The sequence below is a fragment of the Schistocerca serialis genome, chromosome 8 (assembly GCF_023864345.2).
Source record: "Schistocerca serialis cubense isolate TAMUIC-IGC-003099 chromosome 8, iqSchSeri2.2, whole genome shotgun sequence".
NCBI lineage: Eukaryota > Metazoa > Arthropoda > Insecta > Orthoptera > Acrididae > Schistocerca > Schistocerca serialis.
In genome coordinates, this window is record NC_064645.1 from 144630485 (window position 1) to 144653565 (window position 23081).

General features: G+C 43.5%; 1 protein-coding gene across 1 annotated transcript in view; it reads right to left on the reverse strand.

The window, feature by feature from the left end:
* LOC126416875 (testis-specific serine/threonine-protein kinase 3-like) overlaps window positions 1–23081 on the reverse strand; it is a 119263-nt gene that overhangs the window by 82910 nt on the left and 13272 nt on the right. Inside the window, exon 2 of the mRNA XM_050084758.1 lies at window positions 15122–15255. Within this exon, the coding sequence (XP_049940715.1) occupies window positions 15122–15255 (134 nt within the window). The remainder of the gene's footprint in view (window positions 1–15121; window positions 15256–23081) is intronic.

Genomic DNA, 23081 nt, shown 5'->3' on the forward strand with positions numbered 1-23081 from the left:
TGCAGTGGTGAGCAACCTCAGTGGATATAAAACTTATGTGATCACAGTAGTTTAGCCTTATAGCCCTAATAAACCGAAGCAATTAGCAACATCACCGTATGTACTGCATCCGGCGCAGTATACTCCTCCTTCTCCTCTCTGTGTTCTACAGACAAGAAATGTCAACTCCCAGGCACAAGAACGGAATTCAGATAAGGTCACTATGTGAGTGTAGCCAGAAGAAGTGCTCTCAATCACTGAACACTGCATACTCAACAACGACTCCGCACCCGGAGGTGAAGTCCAGAATCATATAAGTTCGCAACAGTATAGTGCCTAATCGTTCTAAATACAAAACCTCCTGAGAGCAAAGATAGCAAGTCAGTCTGTACCAACTAAAGCTGTTACTAAGCGTCCGTCAAACCCGAGTGCTCAAAATGGAAGACCCTTTCCTTTCCATCGCTGGCTTCCCAGCAAAGCTTGGCTCCCCTGCCTCGTAACTGCAGAAAGCGAATCATGTTCTCGAAACCACGGAATATTCTCCCTCTCTACAGATTCTTCCGAACGCCGACCAAACATATTTTAGTCTCTTGTCGTCCAGCGCGGAAAGCTTGCGAGGAAATACCTATCCCTGTTAATTAGGAACACATACAATGGTACGCTTCTCAGAGTAAAAATCCTCAGAAATAACCCAGCCTGTGTCATCTGCGCCGGCCAGAGTGATCGAGCGGTTCTAGGCGCTAAAGTCTGGAACCGCGCGATCGCTACGGTCGCAGGTTCGAATCCTGCCTCGGGCATGGATGTGTGTGATGTCCTTAGGTTAGTTAGGTTTAAGTAGTCCCCTTGACATAGAACTACTTTAACCTAACTAACCTAAGGCCATCACACACATCCATGCCCCAGGCAGGATTCGAACCTGCGACCGTAGCAGGAGCGCGGTTCCGGACTGAAGCGCCTAGAACCGCTCGGCCACAACGGCCGGCGCGATGTACGGAAATCAGGGAAAACCTAAATCAGGATACCCTGACATGGGTTTTAGTCGTCGTCCTCCCGAACGCAAATCTGGTGTGCTAACCACTGCGCCACCTCGCTCGGTGATTGTGAAGTGGAAACGCTTAGGAATAACCACAGGTAAATCAAGAACAAGCAAACCTCATATTCTGCCGGACTGGGACCGTCGATCATTGCAGAGGGTGATTGTAGAAAATCGCATGAAATTGGCGGAATCAATCGCGGTTCCAGGTGCTACCAGTAGTCGAGCTAGCACAATCTGTGTGAGTGGGCTGGTAATTAGATTGGGGTACAAGGTTCGAGAGGCTCGTCATAAGTCGGCCGCTGTGGCCGAGCGGTTCTAGGCGCTTCAGTCAGGAACCATGCTGCTACTACTGTCGCAGGTTCGAATCCTGCCTCGGGCATGGATGTGTGTGATTCCTTAGGTTAGTTAGGTTACAATAGTCCTAAGTATAGGGGACTGATGACCTCAGATGTTAAGTCCCACAGTGCTCAGAGCCATTTGAACCATTTGAGCTCGTCATAAGCCACACATTTCTACAGTGAGTGCTAAGCGACGCTGGGCAGTGGATGACTGGAAACGCGTGATTTGAAGTGATTAATGACGCTGCACCCTGCTGCAATCCGATGGAAGGGTTATGTCTGTGAATGCCCGGAGAACGTTAGCTGCCATCATGTGTATTGCCAACAGTGGAGGAGCCGTTGTTACGGTATTATGGTTACTCGTAGTTAGGTTGTGTCCCCTTATTGTGCTTAAGATAACGCTAAATGTGGCTGGCTATGAACATTTTTACAGCGTTAAAGAACTGCGTACAGTAGAGGAGAACTTCGGAGACGGTGATTGCTTGCATCAGCGTGACGGACCACCCTATCATGAAGCCGCATCTGTGAGGCAATGGTTTGTGGACAATAACATCTGCGAAATGGACTTGCCTGTGCAGGATCCCGAAATGAACCAAAAGGAACGCCCTTGGGATAAGTTAAAACATCAACTTCCCTCTAGAGCCCCAAGTTGAACACGACTACCTTCTCTTGTTTCGGCTCTTGAGGGAGAAATGGCTGTCATGCGTCCACAGCCCTTCAGGTACCGCACTGAAAGTGTCCCGAGTAGAGTTCAAGCCATCATGAATGTTATGGTTAGACGCACACTATATTAACGACCACCAGTAGGTGTTCGGATATGATTGATCAGATATGTAGTGGTTAGCGCCTAAAGCAGCATGAGGCTGTTCAGTGGTGTACCTGTTGTGTACAGAGACGTAACAAAGGTACAAAACTTTAGCGAAAGACAAGAAGACTGGACGGTTATCCTAGTGGTCTATAAGCTAAATTTATTTTTTTGATTGGCTGTAGGGACATGAAGTAATTTGTTTCTGCCGGCAATATTATCTCTGTACTAACCTATGGCACTTGTTCAAAATGTGTGTGAAATCTTATGGGACTTAACCGCTAATGTCATCATTCCCTAAGCTTACACACTACTTAACCTAAATTATCCTAAGAACAAACACACACGCCCATGCCCGAGGGAGGACTCGAAACTCCGCCGGCTCAAATGGCTCTGAGCACTATGCGACTTAACTTCTGAGGTCATCAGTCGCCTAGAACTTAGAACTAATTAAACCTAACTAACCTAAGGACATCACACACATCCATGCCCGAGGCAGGATTCGAACCTGCGACCGTAGCGGTCGCTCGGCTCCAGACTGTAGCGCCTAGAACCGAACGGCCACTCCGGTGAACCTCCGCCGGGACCAGCCGCACAGTCTATGGCTGCAGCGCCCTAGACCGCTCGGCTAATCCCGCGTGGCTATGCCACTTTGTCCTCTTGTCGTATACTGAAATTGCGGTGCTAGAATTCTGTTTAATTATTGTCTATGACCCGACGATAAATTACCATTCATGATCTCTGGAATTAATGAGTTAAGAAACGCAACGGATAGCGCTAGTCGCACCTTCAACCAACGCATTCAGCATAGAGGTAGGTAACCGCTTGCTTGAAACATACTCGTAACCAAAATTCAACTATCGGCAGTTTATTAATTATTTGATATACTTTCATTTAAATTTTTAGGTACTCATTTCTCTCATGGGGGTATATTTATTTGCATCATCCAATTAGTAATGACGGAAATAGAAACTGTCATGAGCAACACGTAATTACTGTGAATGAACTTCTTTCACCGCATCGGACAACATTCTATCTGAATTTGAACTATATGCGCTTTAATCAACATTATTTCTTAAATGGAATAACTTAATTTTTAGTTATATGGAATTTTAGCAAACGAACTTCTCGTAAGTCGTCTCTTACCCATGAGTTACCCTTTGGTCACAATATTAGGGAGGCGAGAGGGGCAAACCATTTCAGAACAGCACAACATTCTCATGCAATGATAGATGCGTAACTCAAAAGCAGCTGCGCGCTACTGATAAAACTAATTGCGTCAGCGTATGTCATGTGAAAGCTCTGCATCAGAGATGCCACAAGGTGAATTGTTTACGGCCGCGCGGAATGGCCGCGCGGTTAGAGGCGCAATGTCATGGGCTGCGCGGCCTCTCCCGCTGGATGTTCGAGTCCTCCCTCGGGCTTGGGTGTGTGTGATGTCCTTCTTATAAGTTAGTTTAAGTAGTGTGTAAGTCTAGGGACCGATGGCCTCTGCACTTTGGTCCTTTAGGAGTTCAAACTAATTTGAACATTTGATTAGTTACGTAAGACCGTCAAGCGGGTGGGAAAGGTTGAATTAAAGAGCAAAAAACACATGTTCAGAGGGGAGACTTTGGTTACGATTAATAACGGAAAATGTATTATCACTGGAGCTAATGACCCCAGCAGACAGGGGTGCACTATGCATTTTTGGAGAGAACACTCAACACTGCTATTATTAACACAAAATCCGCATGAATGTTACCATATATATACGTGGCTGAATGCCGTTGTAATTCTGATAATAAAATCGAAAGAGGGGGATAGTAAATCAAAGCTATGGGCACAGGCACCACATGGATCTTTGCCAAGCACATGGCTATTTCTCCATCACAAAGAAACAAATTCAAAAATATACAAAATTCACATAAAACAAATATCAGAATGTTCCAAATTACTTTAAATACGCCCTAGGACACTGCTGGATGCCTCGTTCAAGACACTGCCTACTGCTCACACACGCGTGGGCAACAGAATGCATCTACCAAGAACCACAATGACAATCAACCGAACACTCAAATTAATCGACTAAAATATCTATCACACAGTTCGTGTTACCTCTGATAGTCCTTGACCACTCACCAATCATGATATCCTGACCGTTACTGCTTTCTTTCGGAAGTCGCGCGGACACGTAGCAAGAAAGCGCCGCAAATTCGTCCAAAAATTAAATAAAAGTTTGTGTTATTTTTCATGAATGTTCGCTACCATTGACCATTTTCAGACCTATGTATTTTCCGCAGTTAGTGCGCCATAGCAGAAATGGCGCGAATTTGTCGCCAAGACCCCATTACAAAGGAAACTACTTCAAAATTTACCTCCATTCCACAAAGTTATGTTGCCAAAGAAATATTTTCACACGGTTTCGTAAATACCACCACTTAACTCTCTGAAGCTCGTCCTGTAAGTTGACTGACGGTCAGCACTAGCGGAGGATGACACAGAAAAACGGGAACTTTTCCACAATCCAATAAAACTAGAAGCCACGAAGGAAATAAATTTCATTCATAGTAATTGAAACCTTATAACTATGCCATTTACGAAACATTGATGACATTTATCATTTTCTTAAAATTACATTCTTTAGATGGCGTCCTCCTGTACGAATGCATTCGTGAAATCTGCTGTTGAGATTCCTCACTGACTGCTGCAACATCTCAGCTGGGATACTGTGAAATGCATCCAGAATTCGCAGTTTTAACTCATCCAGGGTTCTTGGTCGAGTCGTGTAGACTTTGCTCATGAGGTGGCCCCACAAGAAAGGAATCACAAACGGATAAATGTGGCGATCTAAGGGGCGAGGTAATGTTACCGATTCGTGAGATCACACGGTTGCTAAACACTTCTCCACATATGCCATTGATTGCCGTGCAATGTGTTATGTCGCTCCGCCCTGTTGAAACCAGGCTTATTGACTGTTTGGAAAGTTGTTCAATGCAGGTGTAAAGAAAGTTTGTAAATCTCCAAGTAATGATTGGCGTTGACGGTTATTATGTTTTCCTGTTCATTTGCGAAAAAATACGTTCCGATAATCCCATGTGACGTAACACCAACCATACTGTCACTTTATTAGCGTGTAAAGGACCCTCGTGAATGCCACAAGGATTTGTGTTTGCCCAGTGACGGTAATTCTGTTTATTCACGTAACCTGTGAGATGAAATTGTGCCTCATCTGACATCCACAACTTGTTTACAAATTCATCGTCATTGTTTATTTTTATTATCATTGGTTGACAGAATCCTAATCGTAACCGGTAATCGTTGTCCTTCAATTGTTGCACCATATATAGTTTGTACGGATGAAATTTTAAATCAAGATGAAGAATTCTGCGAACACTCTCTCGGGACATTCCAACCACTGCTGCTTGCTTAGAATTCAACGCCGTGGGCTCCGTAGGACAGACTCGCGTACAACATCAACGTTCGCTGGAGAATGCACACATCTTGGTCGTCCTGTTGGTTTCTTCTTGAGGGCAGATCCAGTCTCTTCAAAGTTATTAAACCAATATTTTATCGCGTGTTTCGATGGAGTGACATCATGACGTCCTAAAATATAAAAACGTCGAAACTCCCTCTGCGCCGCTACCAGATTATCATTGTTTTTATAAAATATTTTTATGGCTAAGTCCAGTATTACACTATCAAATTTATTTGTCAAATATCTTTGCCAAAGAAATTTGATGGTGAACTTTGTCAAATCTCGCGTCTGTCGTCAAATAAATTTGATCAGATCTAGGGCCTCACTGTAGATTTGATCAAAGAAGTCGCTTGTCTTCCGTTTACTCCAATGTGACATGTTACCACGTGGAGCGCTAGCATCGCTGCAGCGTTCTGTCATCTGTAGTGTTTTCATAAACATTGATGGTAAATACAACTGGTGTGTACCGACAACTACAAAATTAATAGAGATGTATGAAGCTGATGAGGTCCTTTACAACGTGACGTACCCTGAATACAAAAATAGATTAAGAAGATTGGAGACCTAACCTAACTTAATTATCTCCTGTAGCAAGGAGTCGGAGTGTTTCAGTGAGCATGTCTTCTGCAGATGTAGCAGTTCTTAAGTGAGTATTGCGCTTTGTGATATGAGGATACACTGAGCACATACTGAAATGTATGCTCATCCATTCTTAAGTAATTGGTGATCGGCTTGACGCCCTCCACTATAAGCTAACGTAACAAGTTTTGTTGAATGCTTTTATCGTGTCGTCGTAAAACCCACGGCTTCACCCAGTTAAGTTTCCTTTTTTTTCCCAGCTTCTCTTCCGCATGTGCACACAGTGCAATTGTGATACGTGCAACAGCTGTGGTTAATAACAAGTTGTTGTCGTCAACCATCTTGAACTTAGACGAAAAATATGTTGACAGTGTAATACCCCTTTTTAGCGCCACGTCAAAGATCTTTGTCAAATATGTTTGACGAATATCTGATCAAATCTTTACCAAAGAAATCTGATAGTGTAATACCGGCCTAATGCACGCTGGTAACTGAAATGTTGGACTGTTTACTCGCTAACTGCCACGAACCCGCAGTGCTGCCACCTGCCCATGGCCGCCACTACTCATTTTAAACATTCCCGTTATTCCGTTTCACGCTGTAGAAAGACAGTTGCAACTGCCACTAACTCATCATCTTATTCCATCAAAATAATTTCATCGACATTTGACACTTCACTAACCAAATAACCCTAAATGACACATCGCGAGTGGCATCCACAATGATGCAACCGGAATTCAGCTACAGCACGTCTCTTCAGCTCGATTCCACTAGCAGCAGTGCCGGGATATGGCTGCTTTCCGGGGATAACGGTCCCTTATTCAAACCGCTGGCCTTCCGTTGGCTGAAGGCCAACCTATGCCCTCTCCTGTCGTCCGAATCGATCTATCTACGGTCCCCTGAAACAAACTCTGTACTTAGCGTTCTCATGGTATGCTTTGACAGGATAACTGCTTCCTAACTATTTTTGCGTTAGTCCTTCACGTTCCTACATCCCATTACATTCTAATATCGTGCGTCACACACACTACGAGAGATATAAATCGGACGAGTAAGTGTGTCATATGGGAGTACTTATCGAAGTAAAACACAGTGGAGCACATTGCCATGTCCATTGGTTGACGTTTATGATTACAAGAGAAGAAACATTAGATTACTGTAAACATTACCTAATTTTCATTCTGATATCATTCGCATCTCGACAATAATGCTGAAGAGTACTAGCAGTGCCTTTTGAAAACCTGCAGAGGACTGACTCATGGTTCACGAACTGGCATAAACAAATGTGACGTATTCCACATAAATATATGCAAATGTCTATTAATTCTTTGATTATGCGTTTGATGACCAATCACAGTCTGAGTCACCTTCCTTAAATATCTTCGACTATACGTATAGCGTGATTTTAACTGGAATGGCGTCGTAAAACTAATTGTACGTAAGTCGGATGCAAGACAGCTTCATTCGTAAAATCCTCTGCAAGTATACTCCACTCCTGGAAATCCACCTTTTAAGGTCCTAAATCTGGGACATTTACCATGTAGGACTGACAGAAGGACTAGAGAAGATTCGAAGAAGGGGGGGGGGGGGGGGTCGGGAGGGTGGCAAAGCGGAGTATCTGTCCCGGGCGGCACAAATTCGTTCTCGAGAGAAAAAAAAAAGACCTAGTTTCACAAAGCGCCTAGCAACCAGTGCACGTTGGTCTATTGATTTTTCATATGATTTTAAAACTCATCCCAGTCATTTTTTGAACATTTTTGAATACATTTTAACTTCATTTCCCAGCGAATCCTAACTTGAGTGATGTCTCTCTCTGGCAGGGGAATCCCTGTCGCACCTAGAAATAAAAAACTATTATGTAGACAAAAGGGGACTGGGCTATACGAGGTGAGCCGAATAAACCTGAATGGGTGAATGCCACTCGCTGTTTGTTTATGTGGTTGATTGGTCGTTCGAACGATACGCGTTGTTACAATTATTAGCGAAATCTGTAGATTCAGATTACCAGAGTGGAAATAAACGACTAACAGTAATAACCGGTAAGAAAGATTACATATTATCTTCTCGGTGTATCCAAAAAAATGAAATTTTGACAGAAAATTGTTTACCAAATCGCTACGTTACCAATTGTACAGTCCCCGGTTTGCAGAAACTTTAAGTTCTATTCTCGGGATAGGGCGGAAAACGCGTCGTACGAACACGTAGTAACTCCTAACCGGAGAATAAGCGTGGGACAACTGTACCTGTGATTCTGGCAGGGTTAATGAAGTTAACTGGAGGATAAGTTTTGACTATGGCAGGAATAGTTACAGAATTAGTGATGACAAGGTTGTTTATTAGAACGAGGGACAAGAAATGGGGACATCACACAAATTGTATCGAAGGATATTACGATTCCACATTTACATAAAACCTTCGTACTAGTACTTTTCGATCTCACGCCTGAGAAACTACAGCCTATGAATGAAATGTGCAATTATTTCCTAACATAAAACTTTTTGCTTGTAGTAGTCCTGGTAGGTATTTGATATTGATACTTCGCGAGTTATGTTCTGTTACGTTATTCATGTAAATGAGGTATATAAAAATGACCATTTGTGCCAAAACAGTCTTGCTTATTTGGTGTGCGCTACAATTGCTGCAATATTAGAAAGGTATATTTCGTTTTCTCTAGCAGATACTGACAAAATAGACTTAATCAAATCGAGAAACCACGCCAGTGTTGGGTACTATTCGTAGTAACAGCTTTTCCAGTAAAAGGCAACGACATTTTGATTTTTCATGTTGCAAAACGTTTGACGAACTTTGATGAGGTAATAGATTTTTTCGCAGAAAGGAAAGCACGCCATGTAATGCAGTTGTAGCAAGATCAGAGAGAAAAAATGCTGGAACCTAAGGATTGAAGAAATGTGACCTATCCTGCTTTTCTCTTGTCTTTACTGTTTTTTTTTTATGTTTTCTATATTTAATTTTATGTCACACAAAAGAGAAAGTTATTAGCTAACAGGCAATAAAGAGTGCAGATTTTATGAAGGCTTCTTATTCTCCCGGTCACAAATAATCCTACCCACTATTAATTATGAGGTTTTTCTTTTTAAGGGCGTAGGAGTCAAACCGGCTGACTGGGAGCAGGAGAGGCACCACAGGACATTCTACTTTCCATTGCCCTGAACATAGTTTTGATGGCTTCCATTACAAAATATACACGTTTGAATTCTACAGAGAGATATATAGTGACGTGCGACAGAAAAATACTGTGTGAAGACGCGTGGCACTGTACTTTGGTACACTTAAGACCGAATAACATGACTTACGTTTCCTCAAACATATATGATTTGCATATCATACTCTTCAGAAAGATGTGCGCTATAAGATGAACATATTTTTGAAAAATCGATTGTTTTAAATTTTTGACACCTTATCTTAAACGCTCGAAGAACGGCGGGAGGGGGGCGGAGGTCACCACTATCAAGTTTTTGCCCCGGTTCGGAAATATCGTAGATCCGAGGCTGTGCACAAGGATGTGATTAGTGTTAAAATTACGAGGGTATAGGATATTGAAAGAGTCAGAAAGTCTATTTTGAAAGTAGACGAACCATTGCCACTCTTTGTTTTAATTTTTTTTAATCTTTCGCACATTGTGTCAGTTTCGATATCACAGCCGCATTCCCAAGCAATTTTGTATGAAAATAGTACATAAAGCGTTACATCATAAACAAAAATATTATACTGCCATCAGTTTATGGAACAGACAATGGAACAATAATCTCTGCAAAGCCTTGAATGAAATTTAGGTGTCAAATAACTGCAGTCAAATAGTTCTACTTCGCCATAGGAATGAAATGGGTACAGGGTGCATAAAATAAAACTGGTCTGGAAAATATTTCATCCACCTTAAGATAGGCAACCCGATTTATACCTTCTACACCTGCGTTGAATGATGTATGTTGGGTTGCCTATCTCCAAGTGAATGAAATATTTTACAGGCTACTTGCCCACCCTGTATAACGCACATATAGGTAGCAAAACCGGCAGGAAATAATAGTAATAATACGCGCGCTCGCGCGCACACGCACACACGTACACTCACAACTCCCAAAGAATAAAAATTTGTTGTTCAGAGCACTAGTTACCTCATGAACATCCGTTTGAGGTAACCTTAAAAACTGCAGAATGAATCTTTGTCAGCTATGGATCTGTTAATGAAATTGTCTTTCAAAAGTTAGAGAAGATTATGAAAAGAATCAGCCAACAGGTGGCTCCCTAATACATATATCTTGCGAAAAAGATCATGAAGGCAATATTTAAGTGGTTGAGGCTCATATCAAGACTGGTAGAGGAGGAAGAGGGGAGGGGGGGGGGGGGGGTTGCAGATTCGGCTTGGAAGGTAGTATGTGAAAACACAAAGCCGTAGAGCGCAAAATATGTAGGGAAAGAAAGAGAGTGGAATATATCCAAGAAGTAGTTGAGGTTAGTGCTAATCTCATATGAACAGGTTGACATAGGAGAGGAATTCCTGGGGTGGCTTACCAAAACAGAAAATTCAGAATCGGCTCCCAGAACTCATTTATGGCTACAGAAACTGCACCTGCATTCCAGCTCCCATTAACATTCGAGCGGGCGCACCGTTTTTACAACACCAACGGAGGCGTGGCATACTTTGTACACATGTAAAGAACAGCTGTCTTTATGTTACCTTGGTAAACATTTATGAGGAAAATTACAGTTAAACTTAGTTTAAATAAACAACGATATAATAAACTTCCATTATACAGAGGGATCCAAAAAATGTAGACACTCTTTGATAGTTAACATATTTGGAACAGAATGAGATGTGGTTGCAATTTAGCGCTGTAGCGTATTCCATTGCTTTCTCAACAGGTCTTGGCGCGCATTTTCCAACAGATGGAAGTGCAGCAATGAATGAAGTAAGACTGTCGTTTGAGTAAAGCAAGGCCGTATTGAAGTGGTACTGGAAGTATGAAAACATGAGGGAGGTACAACGGCAATGGCATAATGTGAAGGGAACTCAGCCACCAACAGGTACATTAGTTTATCGTTTGCTGGATAAATTTGAAGCCGGCAGTACTCTTCTGGATGTGCGTAAGGGAAGGTCTGGCCGTCCAAAAACATCAACAAGTCCAGCTTCCAGTGCTGCTGTGTTGCAACATTTTACTAGGTTACCTCAAAATCTGTGAAGCAGGGTCTACGTGAAAGCGGGGTAAGCCGATCAAGCGTATTCTTATGTTCTGCCCATTCGTCTAATATAGGGTGCCTAGGAAACCTGCTTTCTCGGTCACTAGACAACAATTCAAGCCAATCGTATTAATAGAACTTATTACAGTACGATAAATGACAATACTTAACTTTACATATTCAAAAATGTGTGTCGGAAGAAAATGGCGACATGCAAATAATCAACGTCCTTCGGTATACACAATTCCAATGGAAGCAAAACAATATAGTTCATAAGTCGCTGATGTAGAGCTCGGAGGACGGCTCGTCTTCAACTCGGGCCGCGGCCAGACGGAGTGGCGCTTATATTCTCATCGTGTAGAGGCCGCGGTGTCGTCCTAGGGAGGGGTCCCTCAGCGTAATACTGGCTGACGTCGTCTCACAGCCCTCTCTGCTGTAACGTTCCTGGCCGACGTGCCAGCGCTTCACGTTACGCCAGGACACGTACGAGGAATTCTGAATGCTGCAAAGTGGGAAGTGGACATTCCAAGATCGCTGAACGCTATCATTGAGGACGATGCAGAGCGAAGGGTGGAGTACAGGTAGTGGTTTGAAGCATGCATCGCAAGGATGAACGGTGATGATTATCTGGTCTGACGAGGCGCAGTTCAAACTAAGCGGCACTCTAAACCGCCACAACTGCATGTACTGGTTTCCTGAAAGTCTTCAAGTTGACGAGGACAAGCATGTTTATCTTTCTTTCTTTCTTTTGCTGGTGCCTTGTCCCGCGGTTTCGCAGGGTCGGCACGGTTAGCAACGGATTTGGCAAGTTTAGTTATAAGGGGTGGCCGTATGCCCTTCCTGCCGCCATCCCATACCCCCCGAGATGGAATTAGTGTACCTCAGCTGTCTGGGTCTAGTGTAATCCATGGAATAGTCCGAACGTGGTCCGATGTCAGCGAGTCGTGCAACTGAGGCGGAACGTGGGGACCAGCCCGGTATTCACCTCGTGCGATGTGGAAAACAGCCTAAAAACCACATCCAGGCTGGCCGGCACACCGGCCACCGTCGATAATCCGCCGGGTGGATTCGATCTGGAACCGGCGCGTCTACCCGAGTCCAGGAAGCAGCGCATTAGCGCTCTTGGCTAACCTGGCGGGTTACAAGCAAGCAAGCATGTTAATCTACCGGGTGTTAGTGAGTGGTGTGATCTGTCACAGCACTTGATTGGCCCATTATTCTTTGAAGGTACCAAAACTGGTGAAGTGTATCTTCATATATTGCGAACATCAGTTTTACCTGCCATCCGAGGGGTGTTTGGAAATGAAAGATTTTACGTACAACAAAAGGACGCTCTTCAATACTGCAGAGATGTCAGAGCCTACTTGGATGAAAAGCTTCCTGGCCGATGGATAGTTCGAGGAGGAGATGTTGAGTACCCACCACGGTCTCCAGACATTACACCTCTTGACTTCTACCTAAGGGGGACCTTGAAAAACGAAGTTTATCAGCAGAAGCCAGCTGCACTGAGCGAGCTACGAAAAATCATCGAGGCGTCCTGTGGCGCTATCAGACCGGCAGCACTGACAACGGCAATTCGGTCAACAGTTCAGCGGCATCGACGTTGTTTGGCTGCTAATGGGAACCACTTTGGACACGTTGAATAACCTTCACCCCATGCAAGAATTGTAATGGTATGTCATTTTGTTCCATTAATACTGACTGTCAAAGAGTGTTACGGAGATGCTTGCAGAACTGAAATGGGAATCCCTGGAGGGAAGGCGACGTTCTTTTCGAGAAACACTGATGAGAAAATTTAGAGAACGGCATTTGAAGCTGACTGCCGAACAATTCTCTTGCCGCCAATGCCGCCAATATACATTGCGGGTAAGGACCACGAAGATAAGATACGAGAAATTAGGGTTGATGCGGGGGCATATAGACATTTGTTTTTCCCTCTCTCTGTTTGCGAATGGAACAAGAAAGGAAATTACAGGTAGTGGTACAGGGTACCCTCCGCCACGCATTTTTCTGGACTGCTCTTCAGATCCCAGCCAACTGCTTATTCTTGTAGACAACTGCCTGATTGTGGAATTGCGCTACTAGCCTGGAATAATTTTTTTTTTATTTTTTTCTTTTTTCTTTTTTTTCTTTTTTTAGGACGGATCGTAAATTTTTTTCTCATTTAATTCGCTATTGCCACTCTCTTGGACATACGACGGCTTATCAATTATAAAATAAAAGTAGAACAGTAGAAAATAATGTTATTTGCAGCTGGAACGCTTTATACAGGCAAGCCCACTGCAGGGTTAACAGCAAAAACAGTTCCAGGGTAAAGAATGCTTTCTATCCGGGAGACTCGCAGTAGTAAAAGTGAGAAGTCTAAAAACGTCAGTTGGACCAACAATAATAAAACAGCTTTGGAAGGTAGCAGACGAGGTACTGGCAGAATTGAAGCTGTGGGGACGGGTGGTGAGTCGTGCTTGGGTAGCCCAGTTGGTAGAGCACTTGCCTGCGAAAGGCAAAGGTCCCGAGTTCGAATGTAGAAATATCATTCTCGAAACATCCCCCAGACTGTGGCCAAACCATGTCTCCGCAGTATCCTTTCTTCCAGGAGTGCTAGTTCTCAAGGTTCGCAGGAGAGCTTCTGTAAAGTTTGGAAGGTAGGAGACGAGGTACCGGCAGAATTGAAGCTGTGAGGACAGGTCGTGAGTCATGCTTGGGTAGCTCAGTTAGTAGGGTAGTTGTCCGCGAAAGGCAAAGGTCACGAGTTCGAGTCTCAGTCCAGCACACAGTTATAATCCGTCAGGAAGTTTCATATCAGCGTACACTCCATTGCAAAGTGAAAATCTTATTCTGGAAACATCCCCCAGGCTTTGGCTAAGCCATGTCTCCGCAGTATCTTTTCTTCTTAGACTGCTAGTTCTCCAAGGTTCGCAGGAGAGCTTCTGTGATGTTTGGAAAGTAGGAGACGAGGTACTGGCAGACTTGAAGCTGTGAGGACGGGTCGTGCGTCGTGCTTGGGTAGCTCAGTTAGTAGGGTACTTGCCCGGGAAAGGCAAAGGTCCCGAGTTCGGGTCTCGGTCCAGCACACGGTTATAATCCGTCAGGAAGTTTCATATCAGCGTACACTCCACTGCAAGTGAAAATCTCATTCTGGAAACATCCCCCAGGCTTTGGCTAAGCCATGTCTCCGCAGTATCTTTTCTCCCACGGGTGCTAGTTCTGCAAGGTTCTCAGGAGAGCTACTGTGGAGTTTGGAAGGTAGGAGACGAGGTACTGGCAGACTTGAAGCTGTGAGGACGGGTTGTGAGTCGTGCTTGTATAGCTCAGTTAGTAGGGTAGTTGCCCGGGAAAGGCAAAGGTCCCGAGTTCGGGTCTCGGTCCAGCACAGTTTTAACCTGTCAGGAAGTTTCATATCAGCGTACACTCCACTGCAAAGTGAAAATCTTATTCTGGAAACATCCCCCAGGCTGTGGCTAAGCCATGTCTCCGCAGTATCCTTTCTTCTTGGACTGCTAGTTCTGCAAGGTTCGCAGGAGAGCTTCTGTGATATTTGGAAGGTAGGAGACGAGGTACTGGCAGACTTGAAGCTGTGAGGACGGGTTGTGAGTCGTGCTTGGATAGCTCAGTTAGTAGGGTAGTTGCCCGCGAAAGGCAAAGGTCACTAGTTCGAGTCTCAGTCCTGCACACGGTTTTAATCTGTCAGGAAGTTTCAATAACAAAACAAGGAAGGAGGTGAGCCGGCCTACCTTGACGGTGGCGTAGGACCCAGAGCCGATGCTCCTGCCAACGGTGTATCCGTGGCGCTCCAGCACTGTACCCCGGACGCCGCCCACCGCGTTTTGTGGCTCCGGGTCAGCCGCTGGCGCTTCTGCGGCCGCATCTGTGAACCGAAACATCGTCACAGACCACTTATACAGCACTGCTAATAACCAAACAAAACTGGGATCACGCTGTCTCGTGGGGAATCCGAAGCGTCGTGCACTGCTCGAAAAATGTTCAAATGTGTGTGAAATCTTATGGGACTTAACTGCGAAGGTCATCAGTCCCTAAGCTTACACACTACTTAACCTAAATTATCCTATGGACAAACACACACACCCATGCCCGAAGGAGGACTCGAACCTCCGCCGGCACCAGCCGCACAGTCCATGACTGCAGCGCCCTAGACCGCTCGGCTAATCCCGCGCGGCCGCACTGCTCGAGGGAGAAAAAATAGCACTTTCTGTCGAGGATGCGAGAATCCCCGACTCATACTGAACGTCCACATATGTCTCAGTTTAGCCAGTAAATTTGCAGAAGATGGTATAAGGTGCGTACAGTATAGCTGGCCACGCTTTCCCACCCGAGTTCTCCAATAATTAAGCCAGTTCGTCCTTGAACTGACTTAAGAGCAAAAAATGGTTCAAATGGCACTGAGCACTGTGGGATTTAACATCTGAGGTCACCAGTACCCTAGAACTTAGAACTACTTAAACCTAACTAACCTAAGAACATCACACACATCCATGCCCGAGGCAGGATTCGAACCTGCGACCGTAGCGGTTGCGCGGTTCCAGGCTGAAGCGACTAGAACCGCTTTGCCAAGCCGTCCGGCTTGACTTAGGAGCCACCACGTAGATGTTCTTCCTGCCTGTTGTGAGGAGATGCTCTCATAGTTTTATGTCCCCTTGCAGAGCTGTCGGATTCTGAAAGTGAAATGCTACTGTCTACTTTTTACATACATAATGAAGTGTGGAGAACTTTTTTGGGTAAATGATCTTTCCACAGAAGAAATTGTGGTGCTTTTATTTAGGAAACACCATAAAACGAGCTTTTGCACATTGATTATAAGCTAACTATTACGGATTTTGAAAGATAGTAATCGCCATTTGACTGTGCAGCAGGTTTTATTCCACAGTCTAGATTTCGGCCTAAGCCATTTTGAAGTGTTACAACTACAAGTATTAGGACTATATCACGATAAACATTTAAATTAATGTATGAGCTATATGATTGATTCTCTTGCTTATGTATAAAAAATCGATACACTTCAGTATAATATAAGTCTTCATCAAAGTTTTTTCTTCCTTTATTGAGTTTCGATTCCCTTCGAAGGGGGCCGTCTGGCAGCAGCAACTCAATACGCCGCTCTTCGGCCTACAGAATTTTTAAAACATGAGAAGAAGATAATAAACAATAAAAACAGGCAATAAAAACGGTGTCTCAAATTGTAAAATGGTGGAAAATTGTGGAAGTTAAAACAAAACAAAGGGTTGGCGATGCTAATAATATACACAGGAAGCAGACAGGTAAAATAGCAAAGAGACAATTAAAAAAACATGGCGACAGTCTGGTTTCTGTTCACAAGAGGTATAAAAAGAATCACTCCCAGCGACAGTATGATTTCTGTTCGCAACACTTCGGAAAAGACGCACAGCATTTAACACTCACTTAAAACACTGTACTAAAAAGTTGTCACGAAGATGACACACCACAGCCAAGGGCAGATGGGGGGGGGAGGGGGAGGGTCTGGACAGATGAGGGGAAAACAGTGAGGGAAGAGAGGAAAAACGAAGTGGGGGGAGGAGCCGATGGAGGGAAAGGATTAATGCAAAAGGACTCTGGAGAGAGACGGGAGTCAAAGAGAGTGTACGGCGAAGGCACGGCAGAGGGCGGGGGTTCGTCAAAGTAATGTATCTTCGGTTATACAAAACAATTTGGTCAAAAGTAAATGCGGAAACATTTGTATAATACGCTAAATTAGAGATAGTTAGCATGACTCATTCACTTGATGTGGTTTTGGAATAAAGTAGATGACAATATCACAGGTTTTAACTTAGCTACACTGTGTCTAAGCAGCCACTGACATAAACATAAGTGAAAAAAATCGCCAAAGACCATATAAGTAGGCTGTTTAGGTTTTTATGTTGGTAACGTCATGTAGCGCTCTATATGCAAATCACTGACTGTGCTGTGTGAAGGCTGTGGTTGGTTTGCATTGTTGGAGTAGTATTCGCCATTGTAGTGTTGAGCAGTTGGCTGTTAACAGCGCGTAGCATTGCGCAGTTGGATGTGAGCCGCCAGCAGTGGTGGATGTGGGGATAGAGATGGCAGAATTTTGAGAGCGGATGATCTGGACAGAGACAGCACATTTGTAAGACTGGATATCATGAACTGATATATATGTATATATATATTACGACTTTTGAACACTATTAAGGTAAATATATTGTTTTTTCTCTATCAAAATCTTTCATTTGCTAACTATGTCTATCAGTAGTTAATGCCTTCAGTAGTTTGAATCTTTTATTTAGCTGGCAGTAGCGGCGCTCGCTGTATTGCAGTAGTTCGAGTAACGAAGATTTTTGTGAGGTAAGTGATTTGTGAAAGGTATAGGTTAATGTTAGTCAGGGCCATTCTTTTGTAGGGATTATTGAAAGTCAGATTCCGTTGCACTAAAAAATATTGTGTGTCAGTTTAAGCACAGTCATGTATAATTTTTCTAAGGGGACGTTTCAACCATCATAAAGACAGTCTAGTTTGCACCATGTAATCTATCCTACGTCATAGTAATAGGTAGGGGGACTCTTTATTATACAAATAAAATCATTACCTATTAACGGTACGGGAGTATGGTCTACCGCACGACTAGGTCGAAGGCGTTCAAGTCCGTGTCCCATCGTACATCTTCGGTTACGCAAAAGTTATTTATTTATTTATTAATATCAACATTTACTGGCATTGTAAAATTACTGAAAGAGAATATTTATTACTCGTAGACTCCTCCTAATGTCTTGAGTTGCAAAAGGCAACTTTTGTTAGCATATTCTTATCAATAAAAATTACTTGATTTGCGCCAGAATGAAGATACTTTCCCTACATATCTCTTCGCCGACGTCAGGAGCGATTTCTGAATCGGCACCTCATCCCACTTGCTCTGAAAGCGCCAGATTGCCAGACGCCCCTGCTAGACGGCGTGGGAATCTACCTCTCGCTCCTTACTTCGTACATACTGAAGTGCTGATACATTCACTTCACGTGTGTGAAATACCAAAACAGATAAAAAGGTAAACAGCGCACTTGTCCGCAAATAATGGGTATCTTACAAGGATCAGTAACGGAATAGAAGAGGCACCAAGGCAATGAACTGCAAATCTTTCTTCTTGAGATGTTCATTACAACAAACAGAAAACTAAACTATATTTGAACAAATGCGTCGTCTCACAACAGACACAACTTGACAATGACTGAGGAGCACCGTTCCAAAGTTCGTGGATATTTAACTACAGAACGCGGTTCGCGGCTGGACAACATGTCATTTCAATACCTAGTTTTGTGTACTAAAAATGTGCAATTGGGATTGTAAAGCAAATGATGTTGATTCAAATATTAATTCAGTTGCTGTTCTCTCGCGAAATATATGTCGGCTACAGTTCGTATTGCAACGAAACCACGCATTCATCATTACCTAGCTCTATGGGGAAAACGTGGCCCAGTTTTGAATGGCTGGGGGACGTTTGTTTATCGAACATAGAAACTTTCGTTGAAAGGAACCTTTTGGATGATGAAAAATGATAGAGTTTTTCTTTCTTCCTCTCCTCAACATTGCAGTTATTCCGAAGGAAGGTGGTTTTCCGCCGCCCCCCTACGTTATTGGCGTCTTCTCAAATCATCTAGGAATTATTCCCAGAGCTAGTTTTCGTATTCTTTTGCCTTCTGTTAAAGTAGTGAACCAATATGAGTGAAGAAGTGTATGTCTTCTCTTTGTCATTGAAAGACTTTCCTCTTCCACGTTTCTCAACATCTCTCCATTTGGTCTTCCACACATTCAAACTATGCACAGTATTTGGCGAGAGCACCACATCGCTAATACCTCTTGCAACTCCTTATCCTCCTTCAACAGGATTAAAGTTCATGATTCACATGTTGACACCCTCCAAACAAACCTTTTCAAGAAATGTCTTTTTCTTCACTTCTAATGCGACATTCCTAGATATAAGCAGCCTGCGCTTTTTACCGCATACTCTTTTGGTCAGAGAAATTCTAGCACAGATATCAGTTGCACATCTTCAGAAGTAAGAATCCCAAGTACCTGGAATCATTTGCATGTTCTAGTTTCCTTCCCCCTTCCAACCACATGTCAGCATTCTTCTTCTTCCTTCGTGTGCATTCCATTTCTTTGGTTTATTTCTTACTTATTTCCTAATACTGGTAGCATTTTTCAACTACTACTCAATTTCTTTAGTCAATTCTTTGAGTCTCTCACTGCACCGATGTTGATCCATACGCTCCTCGTGATAGTCACACGCGTTTTTATGGGGTTAACACTGTTTGATTTAACGGGCCAGTCGATGTGGGATATGGTGGCTCAGTGTTGGCTGCAGCCGTGTAAACACGGTTGTTGGCATTTTCGAACACTGGAATGAGCACAACAGGCTCATCATGAAGATACAGACAAAACGCAACATTTAGTCACCGATAATGTTATAATATACATCCTGCTTCACGTTGACCGTAACCTGAATGAGTTTTCGAAGTCATGGCACGAAACCATCATAGAACCACTTTCGCCATCAAGTCAGAATATGATAGCTCGTTTGTGTCATTCTGTCACGTCTCTGTACACAACAGGGACGCCACTGAACAGCTTCACGCTGCTTTCGGCGCTATCCACTAGGTATCTGATAAATCGTATTCAGACACCTACTAGTGAACGTTAATATGGTGTGCGTCTAACCATCACATCTATGATGGCTTGAACTCTGCTGGGGTCACTTTCAGTGCGGGTACCTGAAGGGCTGTGGAGGCATGACAGCCCTTTCTTCCTCAAGAGCCGAGACCAGAGAAGGTAGTCATGATCAACTTGGGGGTCCAGAGTGATTTCTTACGAGGGGCGTACAATAAATAATCCAACACTTTTTTTCTCTGCCAATTTCGGTTGAAAATATGCGCAGTTGTTTGTGGGACATCGTGGAAAATTCTCGTTTCAGCCCCTATAGTATCATGGAGTTCGGGTAAGTGGTGGCGCTATATATAGCCTTCAAAATGGAGTATGTGTGAGGTGCGTTCCAAGCAGATGTCACAGAGTTTGTTTTGGCGGAAAATTAGAGCACCATAATATTCATAGGCGCTTGCCGAATATCTACAGAGAACTGGCGGCGAACAAACGCACGGTGAGCCGTTTGGCTAGGCTTCTTGGGCGAGGCGAGGCGTCTGACATCGTGGCAACAACGTCACGGAAATCTGTCCGATCTCCCACGTGGCGGCCGGCCACACACATTAGTGACTCCTGCAATGCTGGAACGTGCGAACACTTTCATTCGAAGTGATCGACGGATTACAAGCAAACATCTTGCTACACAACTGAAGGTCTCTGTTGGTAGCGCTGACACACTCGTCCACCAGTTGAGGTGCTCAAAGGTGTGTGCCAGCTGGGTTCTTCTCTGTGTAACAGGAGACCATAAAGTGCTTCCATCTGTTTGGTCCAACGAGGGATGCACTTTGCGGAAAGAAGTACGTGGATGATGGACGGGTTACTGATGCAGTTTACTTCAACGTCGACCAGTACAACGCTTTCATACAGGGCCTCGTAGCCGGAGATAATGTTGAAAAATAGTGGTTTGTAGCCTGAAGAATGGGGAATAATATGGTATATTGAATCCTAGATAAAACTGACCAACTTTCAGAAAAAAGTGTTGCTTCATTTATTGAACGCTCCTTGTATAACTGCCTGACACATACACACCATGGTGGTTTACGTCAGCTGTGGCGGGGCACATGACCGGGTGGTGCCCGTTCTAGAACGCTTACAGCTCTCAGAAACCACCACAGTGCTCTTTTAAGGGGCTAATAACAGTTTGTGCGATGAGCTTACACAAATGAGCAGTTGCGTGAGAGACACTAGGTGTGCTGGCGAGTGGGGACTCCAGTCGCGATGTCCAGTGAAGTAGGTTGATGGGACATGGGATTAGGATGGCGTCAGTACAAGAGTGTTGCACTTATCTGATGACTAGACGTGCGGGGTTATGTTTTCCGGCCACCGGAGCCGCACAGACCAGTCGAATGCTTCTCGTGTCTCCCTGTTAATATGACACTACGCAACTTTCTGGCCACTGTCATTCCAACAAAGAAACAAACATCACGAGTGTAACAGTGACATTTGCGAACGCAACAATGGCAATACGAAGCTATTCCATTCCACAAAAAGTGTTTATTTACGATTCGTACGGGCGTATATAATCCACTCGTATTGTCCGGACCTCGATAGAGGCACTGTGCGTGGTAGTGGGAGTTTTCGATATAGATATTACAATTCGCCACAGAACAGCGGCCTACTGGGTGAAGGTGGGAAAGTAGAGACTTGATAGATGGCAGAAAGTGTCGGACACAGCTGATAAGGGTTGGGAAGACTACTCTTTCTTCCGCAGTATCTGAGACCTGATGAATTTGAAGTACATGAATCCAACAAGCGCCGTGGTTCATTCCGCACGGGCCACAGCCTGTATACTATGCATCTCCACAGGTTTGGCCTGAACGGACTCACACTTGTGCCTGTGGCGAGAATGGCACACCTGAACATATAGAGCTCATCTGCGATGCCCTAGGACAGACAAAACCGAGTTTAGAGTACCAGGACACAGGACAGTTAATACGCAGGTAAAATGACTGGATCTCTATAAATAACATCGCAGACGACGTATCACGAGCACTACATGCGACATATAAACAGTAAATACTGTACGCTACAATAAGGCAGGCTCCACATCTGACTGATTAGCAGTACACAGTAAACGATACAGATGCAAACACAGACGCTGAATAGGATGTTATATAACACACAGGAAGTGAAGACGAGATAACCATACAAACAAGCAAAAGTAAGCTAAGGTTCTACAACACTAAATCGAATCAATCTGAAAATGTAACTCTCTATGTACTTGGTCGTTATGCCATTCTATAGCATGTAACACTACCTGAAGGTGTGGCATTTCTTCTGCTTTCGCTGCATCAGGTGTGACTGACTCGAAGTTTAATCAATACATTATTAATTGAGTATTACAACAGTCGAGGCGACATATGTAATGGATATAACCATACACATAGAAGGTATAAAAGGAATAACTATCACGTCATATCCAAGACAAATTGCCATCTCTTGTTATTTCCATTAAATACACTTGTAATTTAATTTAAAATAGATCCACAACCTGTTATGTATCTCACTTATTATCATTATCTAAGTTAGAAACAAGTTTAAACAAAAGTGTGTATATAAATGTGTACCTTTTTACACATTTTTTATTTGTTACTTTTTATTTTATTTTGTAAAATTCTCAAAAAATGTACTAATAATAAAACTGATTTATTTTATATGTAAAATCACACAATGCACGACCTGCTATATAACGTCACGCAGCAGGCCTGTACTTGAGAAATAAATAAATAAATTGTTCGGAGGTTGTTTCAACAGAAGTTTCCAGATGTTCGAGTTCCTAGTCGTGATTCAGTTCACAAATATGTGAATAAATTTCGTGAAACGAGAAGTGTTCACGAGAAGAAGCGTAAACGATAAAGTACAGTGCTCACAGAAGTTCATACCTGTGAAATTTCATACCGCCTGGAAAATTCCCCTGAAAATTCTCTTAGACTTCTTTCACAGCAAACGCAAATGTCTTGCACCTCTATACAAAGAGCAGCAAAAGTACTTGGGCTAAGGTCATACAAGGT